General features: G+C 43.5%; 1 protein-coding gene across 5 annotated transcripts in view; it reads left to right on the top strand.

The window, feature by feature from the left end:
• Positions 1 to 13,578, top strand: part of tmem255a (transmembrane protein 255A) — a 104,850-nt gene that overhangs the window by 67,149 nt on the left and 24,123 nt on the right. For all 5 annotated transcript variants that reach the window (XM_073057870.1, XM_073057869.1, XM_073057874.1 and 2 more), the window contains one exon: positions 6,734 to 6,822. In XM_073057870.1, coding sequence (XP_072913971.1) covers positions 6,734 to 6,822 — 89 coding nt within the window. The remainder of the gene's footprint in view (positions 1 to 6,733; positions 6,823 to 13,578) is intronic.

Below are 13,578 nucleotides of genomic sequence, written 5' to 3'. Positions count from 1 at the left end.
GGACATGCTAGGGCTAGTTGTGGGCTGCCCAGCACAAGCCTCACTGATTTGATTTGAGGCAAATGACATATTTCACTCTACTGTGTCCAGTGCTCCCAGTGCGGCCTCCTCTACACTGGTGTGACCCATCGTAACTTGGGGGACAGCTCTGTCAAGCACCTCCACTCCATCTGCCAAAAGCAGAACTTTCCGGTGGCCAAATATTTTAATTCTGATTCCCATTCCCATTCCAACATGTCGGTCCACGGCCTCCTCTTGTGCTATGATGAGGCCACCCTCAGGGTGGAGGAGCAACACCTTATATTTTGTCTGGGTATCCTCAGACCTGATAGCATGAATATTGATTTCTCATCCAGTAAAAGAAATTCTCTCCCCCTTCCCCACTTCTTCTATTCCCCACCCTGGCCTCTTCCCTCTTCTCACTTGCCTATCACCTCCCCCGGTACATCTCCTCTTTCCCTTTCTCCTATGGCCCACCTTCCTCTCCTACTTGAATTAGGGGACATTGCCTCAAGATTCGGGGGAGTAGATTTAGGACGGAGATGAGAAGGAACTGCTTTTCCCAGGGGGTGGTGAATCTGGAATTCTCTGCCCAATGAAGCAGTGAAGGCTACCTCAGTAACTATATTGAAGACAAGGTTAGATAGATTTTTGCATAATTGGGGAATTAAGGGTTATGGGGAAAAGGCAGGTAGGTAGAGATGAGCCCATGGCCAGATCAGCCTTGATCTTATTGAATGGCAGAGCAGGCTCGACGAGCCAGATGGCCGATTCCTGCTCCTATTTCTTATGCTCTTATGTTCTATCAGATCCCGTCCTCTCCAGCCCTTTACCTTTCCCACCTGCCTGGCCTCACCGATCAGCGTCTAGCTGTCCTCTTTCCCTCTCCCCTCACCTTTTTATTCTGGTGTTTTCCCCCTGCCTTTCCAGTCCTAAACAAAGGCGTTGGCCTGAAATGTTAATTTATCTCCATTGATGCTGCCAGTCCTGCTGAGTTCCTGCTGTGTTGCTTTGCATTTCCAGCATCTGCAGCATTTCTTGTGTTTATGATTGAGAAGGTTCTTCTTGCAGAAAGAAGTCTGAGTAAATGTCTTTTACCAAACGTAGAAAGTTGCTTTTTTAAGAGATTGTCAGTTTGTTTCAGCCTCAGGCGAATCTCTCATCATCTGGATTATCGCCAGGGAAACAGAGTTTGAAATAGTGTGCCCTGCAAGTCATTGGAAAGGAATGATTTACCACAAGGGTCTGAGATGTTAGCTCAGCTGTGGCAGAAAAGGAAATCTGTTACACTTCAGATATTGTAGAGTGTATTATGAGATTTTAATATCACTTCAATGTGCACATGGTATGATAAGAGGTCATATCTCAGCAGTGGATGTGTTTCACCCAAGGGAAGAACAAAATTACAAGAGACATACATACGGTAGACAGTCAGAATCTTTTTCCCAGGGTAGGAATGTCAACTACCGTACTAGAGGACACGTATTTAAGGTGAGAGGGGTGGGGGGAGATTTAGAAGAGGAGTGCAGGGCTGTATAAAGAGTGGTAGATGTCTGAAACAGATTGCCAAGTGGTGGGACCAGATACAATAGTGGCATTTAAGAGTCTGTTAGACACATGAATATGCAGGAATGGATAACGAGGTTCATGGACTGCCAGAAGAATTTAATTTGGCATTGTGTTTGGCACAGACACTGTGAGCCGAAAGTCTTGCTCTTGTGCTGAGCTACAGGGAAAGGTTGAATAGGTTAGGACTTTATTCCCTGGATTTTAGGAGAATGAGGGAGGATTTTATAGAAGTACAGATAGGGTGAATGCATGCAGGCCTCTCCCCTGAAGCTGGGTGAGACTCGGCCTAATGGGTGAAAGGCGAATCGGGAGTGAGAGAGGAGGTGACTCACTGGTTCGTGAGTGACATTTAAAAAGGAATGTTTGCAGGCTTTTCCAGCAGCCCAATTAAATCATGATTCATTAACAAGGGCAAATAAAAATAGGTAGGGACGAGTGGAGGATCCATTGTTGGGGTGGGGAGGCTTTGGCTCAACAGCTTTAGTGAGGCATGTACCTGGTAAAGTTTCTTCTTCATTCGTTGTCCATTGCTACGTAGGTAGAGCAGTGAGAATGGCCCCAGGGGCTGTGTTGCGACCTTTGCGAGATGTGGGAATTCTGGGAGACCTGCAGCCTCCCGGAAAACCACATCTGGACCAGGTGCTCCGAGCTGCATCTCCTCAGTGTTACGGAGCTGTTGCTGCAGCTCAATGACCTTCGGCTCGTATGGGAAACTGTGGAGGTAGTCAGGAGCTGCAGGGAGGTACCTGGGTGACTGTCAGGAGGGGGAAAGGAAATGGGTAGGCAGTACAGAGTACTCTTTGGCCATTCCCTCAATAAAGTATACTCTTCTGGATACTGTTGGGGGGTGGGGGTATGACCCAGCGGGGGTGTGGGGGGGGGGAGCTACAGTGACCAGGTCTCTGGCACTGAGTCTGGTCATGTGGCTCAGAAGGGAAGGGAGGAGAAGTAGAGATGGGATTCTGTGGAAGTGATAGAGACACCCGGTTGCTATGTGGCCTCCTAGGTCCCAGGGTCAGGGACATCTCGGATTGGGTCCAGAACATTCGAAAGGGGGATGTGTGAGCTGCCAGAAGTCCTGACACATATTGGCACCAGTGACATCAGTAAGAAAAGGGAGGGGGTCCTGGAGAGATAATTTAGGGAGTTAGGTAGAAAACTGAAAAGCAGGACCTCCAGGGTAGTAACCTCAGGATTGCTGCCTGTGCCTTGTGCCAGTGAGGGTAAGAATAGGATGATTTGGCGGATGAATGAGTGGCTGAGGAAGTGGCACAAGGGGCAGAGTTGCAGATTCCTGGACAATTGGGATCTCTTCTGGGGAAGGTATGACCTGTGCAAAAGGGATGAGATACTCCTGAACCCAAAGGTGATCAATATCCTTGTGGGCAGGTTTGCTAGAACTGTTAGGGACAGTTTAAACTAACTTGGCAGGGGAATAGGAACTGGAGTGATAGAGCTGAGAATGGGGCAGTTGGTAAACAAGCGAAGGCAGTGTGTAATGAGACTGTCAGGAAGGACAGGGCTTCGAAGGATATGCCGAGAAGGCAAGTATATGGGGTTGAGTGAGATCTGGGATCAGCCATAATGGAATAGCAGAGCAGACTCGGGCTGAATGGCCTAATTCTGCTCCTATGTCTTATGGTCTTATGGACAGGCAAATAATAAGGCAAAATTTGAGTTAGTGGGATGAGTTGCAGTGTAACGGGACAAAATCAAAAAGGGTGTTGAATACAAAATCAAAAAGGACTGAATGTGTCATAATTCAATGCATGCTGTATGTGGAATAAGTAGATGATCTTGTAACGCAGTTAGAGATTGGCAGGTATGGTGTTGTGGATATCACTGATTCGTTGCTGAAAGAAGATCATAGTTGGGAGTTCACACATTGTATTGAAAGGACTGGTAAATAGGCAGAAGGGGGATGGAGTTGCTCTGTTCGTAAAAAATGAAATCAATTTCTTAGAAAGAGGTGATATAAGATTGGAAGATGTAGAATCATTGTGGGTAGAGTTAAGGAATTGCAAGCGTAAAAGATCTTGATGGTCCAGCTATTCTGGATTGAGTGTTGTGTAATGAACCGATTTGATTAGGGAACTTAAGGTAAAGGAACTCTTAGGAGGAGGCAGTGATATTAATATGATAGAGTTCGTCCTGCAATTTGAGAGGGAGAAGCTAAAGTCAAGTGTATCAGTATTACAGTGGAGCAAATGGAGTTACAGAGGCAAGAGAGAGGAGCTGGCCAAAATTGATTAGAAGGGGACACTAGCAGAGATGACTGTAGAGTAGCAGTGGCTGGAGCTTCTGGGAGCAATTCGGAAGGCGCAGGATAGATACACCCCAAAGAAGAATTCTAAACACAGGATGATGAAACCGTGGCTGACAAAAGAAACCAAAGCCAACGTAAAAGCAAAAGAGAGCAAAAATTAGCGGGAAGTTAGAGGATTGGGAAGCTTTTAAAAACCAACAGAAGGCAACTTAAAAAGTCATAAGGAGAGATAGGATGAAATATGAAGGTAAATTAGCCAATAGTATTAAAGAAGATTCCAAAAATTTTCATCAGATATATAAAGAGTAAAAGAGAAGCGAGAATACATATTGGACTGCTGGAAAATGACGCTGGGGAGGTATTAATGTGGGACAAGGAAATGGTGGATGAACTGAATAAATATTTTGCATCAGTCTTCTCTGTTGAAGACGCTGACAGTATGCCGGAGGTTCGAGAGTGTCAGGGAGCAGAAGTATGTGCAGTTGCTGTTATCAGGTAGAAGGTGCTTGGGAAGCTGAAAGATCTGAAGGTAGGTAAGGCACCTGCACCAGATGGACTACATCCTAGGCTTCTGAAAGAAGTGGTTGAAGAGACTGTGGAGGCATTAGTAATGATCTTTCAAGAATCAGTAGATTCTGGCATGGTTCTAGAAGACTGGAAAAATTCTTCACTCATTCTTCACAAAGGGAGGGATACAAAAGAAAGGAAATGATGGGCTGGTTAGCGTGACCTCAGTGGTTGGAAAAATGTTGGATGAGGTTTCAAGGTACTTGGAGGCACATGATAAAGGCCAAAGACAGCATGGTTTCCTCAAAGGAAAATCTTGCCTGACACATCTTTTGGAATTCTTAGAAGAAACTTTCTACAGGAGCACAATTGAGAGCATCCTGACTGGCTGCATCACTGCCTGGTATGGGAACTGTTCTTCCCTCAATCGCAGGACTCTGCAAAGAGTGGTGCGGACAGCCCAGCACATCTGTAGATGTGAACTTCCCACTATTCAGGACAATTACAAAGACAGGTGTGTAAAAAGATATTGAAGGATCATTGGGGACCTGAGTCATCCCAACCACAAACTGTTCCAGCTGCTATCATCCGGGAAACGGTACCGCAGCATAAAAGCCAGGACAAACAGGCTCCAGGACAGCTTCTTCCACCAGGCCATCAGACTGATTAATTCATACTGGCACGTTGTATTTCTATGTTATATAGACTGTCCTGTTGTACATTCTATTTATTATAAATTGCACATTGCACATTTAGACAGACGTAACGTAAAGATTTTTTCTTCTCATGTATATGAAAGTTGTAAGTAATAAAGTCAATTCAATTCAAAATAAAAACTGGATAGACAAAGAAGGATCAGTTGATGTGTATTTGGATTTTCGGAAAGCCTTTAACAAGGTGCCACACATGAGGCTGCTTAACAAGAGCCTATGGCATTACCAGCATGGTTAGAGCATTGGCTGATTGGCAGGAGGCAAAGAGTGGGAATAAAGGAAGGCTTTTCTGATTGTCTGCCAGTGACTAGTGGTGCTCCACCGGGGTCTGTGTTGGAACTGCTTTTTTTTATGTTGTATGTCAGTGATTTGGGTGATGGAATTGACGGCTTTGTTGTCGAGTTTGTGGACGATATGAAGATAGGTGGAGGGGCATGTAGTGTTGAGGAAACAGGGAGCCTGCAGAAGGACTTGGACTGATTAGGAGAATTGGTAAAAAAGTGACAGATGGAATACAATGTAAGCATATGCTCATGCATTTTGGTAGAAGGAATAAAAGCATTCTAAATGGGCAGAAAATTCAAAAATCTGAGGTGCAAAGAGAGTTGGCAGCCCCCATGCAGGATTCCCTAAAAGTTAACTAGCAGCTTGAGTCGGTGGTGAGGAAGGCAGATGCAATGTTACCATTCATTTTGAAAGGACTAGTATATAAAAACAAGTCTTTATCAGACATTGGTCAGACCACATGGAGTATTGTGAGCAGTTTTTGGCCCTTATCTAAGAAAAGATGCGCTGGTATTGGAGTGGGTCCAGAGGAGGTTCACTAGAATGATTCCAGGAATTAAATGGTTAATGTATGAAGAGCGTTTGGTGGCTCTGGGCCTGTGCTCACTGGAGTTTAGAAGAATAAGAGGAGATCTCATTGAAACCTATTGAATATTGAAAGAGCTAGACAGAGTGGATGTGGAGAGGATGTTTCCTGTAGTGGGAGAATCTATGATTGGAGGGCACAGCCTCAGAATAGAGGGAGGTCCACTTAGAATGAATTTCTTGAGTCAGACCGTGCTGAATTTGTTGCTGCAGGTGACTGTGGGGGGCCATGTCATTGGGTGTACTTAAGTTGGAATTCGACAATTTCTTGATTATTCAGGGCATGAAAGGTTATGGGGAGAAGGCAGGAGATTGGAGTTGAGAGGGAAATGGATCAGCCATGATGAAATAGCGGAGAGGTCTCGATGTGCCAAATACCATAATTCTGCTCGTTTATCCTATGGTTTAAGAGGAATCTGAGGGGAAACTTCTTCACTCAGAGGGTAGTGTGAGTCAAGTGTGCTGCCAGCAGAAGTGGTGGATGTGGGTTCGATTGTAACATTTCTGGGAAGTTTGGATAGGTACATAGATGTGAGGGGTTTGGAGGGATATGGTTTGGGTGCAGGCAGATGGGACTAGGCAGAAGACCAGTTTGGCATGCACTAAATGGGCCAAAGGGCCTGTTTCTGTGGTTTAGTACTCTGACTCTATATTCTAATTCTGTTCTGTCTTCTATATTCTAAATAATACTCACTTGTCATTTAATGCCTGATGTAAAAAGAAACCCAGAATAAGTAACAGAACCTTTCGGATTAAATATGGAACTGAAGAGCTATTGCCTAGTGACTGGATTTATTTTTTCCATTAGGTGACATGCCCGAATCAGTCACGCGCTCCCTGCATACTGAAAATAAAGAGCAATACCTGTTATTGTTGCGATCTTTATAAGTGTGGCAGGTGAGTTTCCCTTGAATTTCTACGTGTCTACATCTTGAAATAAAGTTTGTTTTAACGTAAGTTACCTGTTCACTGTTGAGCATGTTTTGTTTCCATTCTAAAATTATTATCAGTAAATTGTATTATGGTTATCTCAAATCCTGTTTGCCCACCAGTCCTATGCTCGTTGGCACCCAGCCTCCATTTTAACACTATCATCCTTATCGTCAGATCCTTCCGAGACCTCAGAATCAGGTCTATTATTACTGACATGAAATTTGATGTTTTGCAGCAGTACTGCGAAATACATAAAAATACTATAAAGTACAGTAAGAAATACAGTGGATTCCGGTTAATTGGGACACATTGGGACCAGTACATCTTGGCCCAGTTACGCGGCTGTCCCAATTTGCTGAAGTTTCATGGAACTGATTAAAAAGGTATAAATAAGACAAATTAGCATTTAACTGAATAACAAATTATGTATTTAAATGAAATACAAAACAAACTAGAATACTACCAATATTACTACAGTATGATAAAACTGTGCATTAGTTCGTAATAGTTATCGACAGAGAAATTCATCCAGTGTACACTGCCGTGTTCTTTTGATTGACTGTAAATAAACAAAATCAGTGCAGACATCTAGGGCAGATAATGGTTTGTCTTCATACCATGCTTTGGACAACTGCATCCTCCAAATCTTCATTTTCATTGTAACATTCAAGATGATTGTTGATGCCTTCAAATTCTTTGTAGTTCTGAACGTTGAATAGTACAGTGGTTTCATTTTCACTCCCTGCTGTTTCTGGCATCTCCAAGCCTGAATGCGTGAAACCACAGTGAGCAAAACCATTCTGAATTCTCATACTGATTATTTCTTGCCAACTATCTGTGACAAAAATGACTTTTCTGAACTCAAACACACGTAACTGATGCTATTTAAAAACTGTTTGCTCTAAGCACGTTGTAGTGTCTAATGGCCACACAAGTGCACGTGCCTGATGCTTTTTAGAAACGGTTTAGCAATAGTCTCCTGTCCCAAATAAATGAAAGAAATCCCAGCTATTTTCTCGGTAAGCTTTTGTTTTTAAGAGTTGTCCCAAATAAGCAGCCGCCCCAACTAACTGGAATCCACTGTAAGTATTTCAAAATTAACTGATTAAGTAGTGCAAAAAGAGAGCAAAATAGTGTGGTAGTGTCCATGAGTTGGTTCATTGTTCATTCAGAAATCTGATGGCAGAGGGGAAGAAGCTGTTCCTGAAGTGAGTACATTGTTTCAGTCTCCCTGCTGGTAGTAATAAGATGAAAAGAGCATATCCTGCCCCCAGGCACTGCTCTGCTATCTGTCCCACACCCCTCCCAGGGCACTCTACCCTCACCATTCCCAACATCCTTTGCTCCTGCCAGATTTACAAACTCGATTTCCGCTCCACATTGACAAGTACCGTACTGTGCAAAAGTCTTCGGCACCTTGGGTGTATATATATGTGCCTAAGACGTTTGCACAGTCCTGTACCTGCGTCCCTCTGTTCTACAACTCTCCCCACAGCCCTTCTGTGTAAGTCCTGCTCTGGTTTGTCTTACCGGAATGCAACGCCTTACATTTTTGGCAAATTAACCTCCATCTGCCATTCCTTAGCAGTTGATGAAGATTCCATCATAATCTTAGATGACCTTCCTCACTGTCCACTATACCATTTTTTTTTATTGAAAATGACCCTCACCCCACTCTCCTGTCCTATCCCTAAAGTCACAGTGCTATGGAGTTCCAGTGGGAGGCTCATGCCCCCACAGGATGAATCGACTCCTCCATCAGCTGAGATGTTCCGTCCTAGGATCTGAACGCTCTGCCTGCTGACATTGAGCATTCCTGGATAGGCTTGCATGAGAAGCCCGGGCTGCCAGTCTAGTGCAACGCACACGGAACGCTGGGGGGACTCAGCAGGTTTCAGGCAGCATCTGTGGAAATGAATAAACAGTCGATGCCTCGGGCCAAGACCCCACATCGGGACTGGTGAGGAAGGGGAGGGGAAACAGAATGAGCTGGCAGGTGAAGTCAGGTGATGGAGGAAAGTAAGTGGGTGGGGAGATGATGTGAGAAGCTGGGAGATGATAGATGGAAAAGGTAAAGGGCTCCAGAAGAAGGAATCTGTCAGTAAAGGAGAGTGATGTATAGTACACCGTGGAGGGAAAAGATTCTGACCATCTACCCTGTCTCTCAGAAATGTACTTACGCTTGCTGGTCGTCTCTCAACCTCCGACAGAGTAAACAATTCACGCTTACCTAATCTCTCCTTTTAGCCGATACACTCCAAAGCCCTCCCCCCCCCCATCATTTCCAGTCCCGATGGGGGGTCTCAGCCCAAAACGTCGGCTTTACCCCCCTCAATAAGTGCTGCCTAACCTGCTGAATTCCTCCTGCATTCCGTGGGTATGTTTCTGGAGTTCCAACATCTGCAGAATCTCTTGTGTTTATCAGTCTGGTGCAAACAGCTGGGAGGTGTTTCTTAGACAGGGACAAGCCCCAAAAAGCCCCCAAGGAGCTAAGATGCTGGATTGGGGCTGAGTGGGAACTTGGGAACAAACGGGCTCACTAGGGGAAAGGCAATTCTGGATTGAGCGTTATGTAATGAACCAGATTTGAATAGGGAGCTTAAGGTAAAGGAACCTTTAGGACAGGCATGGGCAAACTACGGCCCGCGGGCCATATGCGGCCCGTTAAGCTTTTTAATCCGGCCCGCAGAACTTGATGAAATTATATTAATAAACCTTGTTAACACCTCAGATCCATCCTGAGAATCGCCACAACAAAACTAAATCCAGACTTTGATGCGCTGGCTAAAAAGGGAGACCAACAACACTGTTCCCACTGAAGTTAAAAATAAGTTTCTTCATTGTGTTATGTAAAAAATGCATTTGAAAATATTTTTTTCAATAAGCCTTACATGTTACATGTCATTTCTGTTAAGTAATGGACATGAGTAGTGCGCAGGTGCACGTACGTTCTCAAAATAAAAAATGCGCTCCAGATCAAATAACGCGCTCCGCATACTGGCGCGCTGTCACTGTTCTGTCCTTCTGCTGGTCGTTGTTGAGTTTTGGCACAGGGGACAATTGAATAAGAAGGAGCAGGACAAGTAGACCTGCATCTCCTACCGTTTTTGAAATAAAGACAGTCAGGAGGAGAGTGATGATGATAATATCTTGAAGGATAACAGAATTTTCAGTGCTTTAAAATAATAACTGTTACTATTAAAAAAAGCTGTATTTTATTCATTTAATTTTCAGTGTTTTAAAAGTCATTTCAATAAATGGCTAAATACCATGGGACTTCAAAGACAGATATTTTGTTGTAATGCATTTGTTCATTTTCAATTGAAATTAAAGCACATGTTTTCTACATATCCCATGATATTTTATTTTCTCTTATGAGGTGTATTACCAAAACACTCCGTCCATCTGCTCCTGGTCCGGCCCCCCTGTCAAATTTTAGAACCCTTTGTGGCCCACAAGTCAAAAAGTTTGCCCACCCCTGCTTTAGGAGGCAGTGATCATGATAGAATTCACCCTGCAGTTTGAGAGGGAGAAGATAAAGTAAGATGAATCAGTATTACATTGGAGTAAAGGAGATTACAGAGGAATGCGAGAGGAGCTTGGAAGGTTGATTGGAAGGTGACACTATCAGCGATGACGGCGGAATAGCAGACACAGGAGTTTCTGGGGGCCAAATTGGAAAATGCAGGACAGATACATCCCAAAAAAGAAGCATTCTAAAAGGAGGATGATGCAACTGTGACTGACAAGGGAAGTCAAAGACAGCATAAAATCAAGAGTGTGCGGGTAATATAACAAAAATTACTGGGAAATTAGTGGATTTGGAGGCTTTTAAAAACCAACGGAAGACATCCAAAAGGAGAGAAAAGATGAAAAATGAAGGTAAACTAGGCAATAATATAAAAGAAGACACCGAAAAGTTTTTGTTGAATATATAAGAGTAAAAGAGTGGTTACAGTGGATATCGGACTGCTGGAAAATGTAGCTGGAGAGGTAGGAATGGGAGACAATGAAATGGCAGGTGAACTTAATAAATATTTTGCATAAGTCTTCACTGTGGAAGACACTAACAGTATGCCAGAAATTGGAGAGTGTCAGGGGCAAGTGTGAGTGTGGTTGTTATTATTAAGTAGAAGTTCTTGTGAAGACGAAAGGACTGAAGAAAAGTAGCATACATCATCAGGAAGAAGGTACAGGAGTCTCAGGACCCACACCACCAGGTTCAGGAATAGTTATTACCCCTCAACCATCAGACTCTTAAATCAGTGGGGATAACTTCACTCAGCCTATCACTGAAATGTTTCCACAATCTATGGACTCACTTTCAATGACTCTTCATCTCATGTTGTCAGTATTTATTGGTTATTTATTATTATTAATATTACTATTTCTTTTTCTTTCTTTTAATATTTGCACAGTTTTTTGTCTTTTGCACACTGGTTGTCTGCTCTGTTGGTGTGGTCTTTCACTGACTCTATTATAGTTATTAGATTTATTGAGTATGCCTGCAAGAAAATGTATCTGAGGTTTGTATGTGGTGACGTATATATACTTTGATAATAAATTTACTTTGAATTTTGGAACTGTGAAGTCACCTGGGCTAGATGGAATACATCTCAGAGTTCTGAAAGAGGTGGCTGAAGAGATTGTGGAGGCATTTCTAATGATCTTTCAAGAATCATTAATTTCCGGAATGTTTCTAGATGTCTGAAAAATTGCAAATGTCACTCCACTCTTTAAAAAGGGAGGGAGAAAGAAGAAAGGGAATTATAGGCTAGTCAGCCAGACATTAGTAGTTGGGAAGATGTTGGAGTTTGTTATTAAGGATAAGATTTCTGGGTCCTTGGAGGCACATGATGAAGTAGGCCAAAGTCAGTTTGTTTCCTTAAGGGGAAATCTTGCCTGACAATTCTGTTGCAATTTTTTGAGGAAAATAGAGAAAGGAGAGACAGTGGATGTTGTTTACATGGATTTTCAGAAGGCCTTTGACAAGGTGCTGCACATGAAGCTGCTTAACAAGATAAGAGCCCGTTGTATCACAGGAAATATACTAGCATTGGTAGAAGCTTGGCTGAATGGCGGGAGGTAGAGTGGGAATAAAGGGGCTCATTCTGTTAGATTGCCGGTGACTAGCGGTGTTCCACAGGGTCAGTATTGGGACCACTTCGGTTTGTACCATTTGCCAACAATATGAATGACGGAATTGATGGCTTTTTTTTGCCAGGTTTGCAGACAAAATGAAGGTAGGTGGAGGGGCTGATAGTGTTGAGGAAGCAGAGGGTCTGCAGAAGGATGGTCAAAGACATGATAAATGAAATGTAGTGTAGGGAAGTGTATGGTCATGCACTTTGGTAGAAGGAATAAAGGCATAGAATATTTTCTAAATGGGGAGAAAATTCAAAAATTGGAAGTGCAAAGGACTTAGGAGTTGAATTGAATTGAATTGAATGATCTTTGTTGTCATTATACATAGGTACAATGAAACTCTGTTCGGCTTCCTCTCAGGCAATCAAACAAAGCGGTAGATAAAAACAAGACAGTAATAGAAAAACAGTATTAAATAGATAAGTAGCAGAAAATAAGTTACAGCAGCACCAGAATATCACAGTAATGCACAAAGTGCCGTTAGTACAAGTATTCGAGTCCTTGTGTGTGCTCACAGTTTCAGTCATTGTTCTGTGGGAGTGGTGTGATGGAGGCCACAGCTCTGGGGTAGAAGCTGTTCCTCAGTCTATTTGTTCTGGCTTTTAGTGTCCTGAACCTTTTGCTGGACGGCAGCGGGTCAAACAGGGAGTGGCCGGGGTGTGTGGTGTCTCTGGTTATGCTGATTGCTTTCCTCCTGAGTCTGCTGGAATAGATGGTGTCCAGTCCTGGGAGCTCCATCCTGACAATTCGTTGGGCCGCCTTCACCACGCGATGCAGGTCTTGCCGCTCAGCAGCTGTGCAGCTGGCTTAGCACACTGTGGCGTTGTTCATCAGGATGGTTTCAATTGTGCTTCTGTAGAAGTTAAGCAACAGCTTTTGTGGGAGTTTGGCCTGTTTCAGCTTTCTGAGGAAGAGTCTTTGTTGTGCCTTTTTTACAAGCAGCGAGTTGTTGGTGGTCCATGTCAGCTGTTTTAACAACATAACTCCAAGGAACTTTAGGTTTTCCACACTTTCCACTACCTCTCCATGTATATGGAGGGGGGGGGGTTGTACTCTGTCCTTTGATCTCCTGAAGTCAAAGATCATCTCTTTTGTTTTAGAGGTGTTAAGGACCAGGTCGTTGTCTTTACACCACTCCATCAGATGATCCACCTCGAGCCTGTAGGCTGCTTCATCCTCGTCTGAGATCAGGCCAACCACTGTGGTATCGTCCACAAATTTAGTTATGGAGTTGGAGGTGTAGATGGGGGTGCAGTCATGTGCAGGAATCCCCAAAGGTAACTTGCAAGTTGAATCAGTGGTAAAGAAGGCAAATGTAATGTTACCACTCATTTTGAGAGGATTAGAATATAAGAGTAAGGATGTAATGGTGAGATTTTATAAGGCAATGGTCAGACAGCAGTTAGGGTGTGGTGAGCAGTTTCGAGCCCCTTAGCTAAGAAAAGATGTGCTGGCATTTGAGAGGTTCCATAGGAAGTTCACAAGAATGATTCTGGGAATGAAAGGGTTAACATGAGGTGCTCTGAGCTTGTACTTGCTGGAGTTAATGAGAATGATGGGGGAACTCATTAAAAC

Source organism: Hemitrygon akajei, chromosome 10 (genome assembly GCF_048418815.1).
Source record: "Hemitrygon akajei chromosome 10, sHemAka1.3, whole genome shotgun sequence".
Classification (NCBI taxonomy): domain Eukaryota; kingdom Metazoa; phylum Chordata; class Chondrichthyes; order Myliobatiformes; family Dasyatidae; genus Hemitrygon; species Hemitrygon akajei.
Note: the sequence above shows the minus strand (reverse complement) of the source record. Positions and strands in the feature narration are given on the sequence as shown.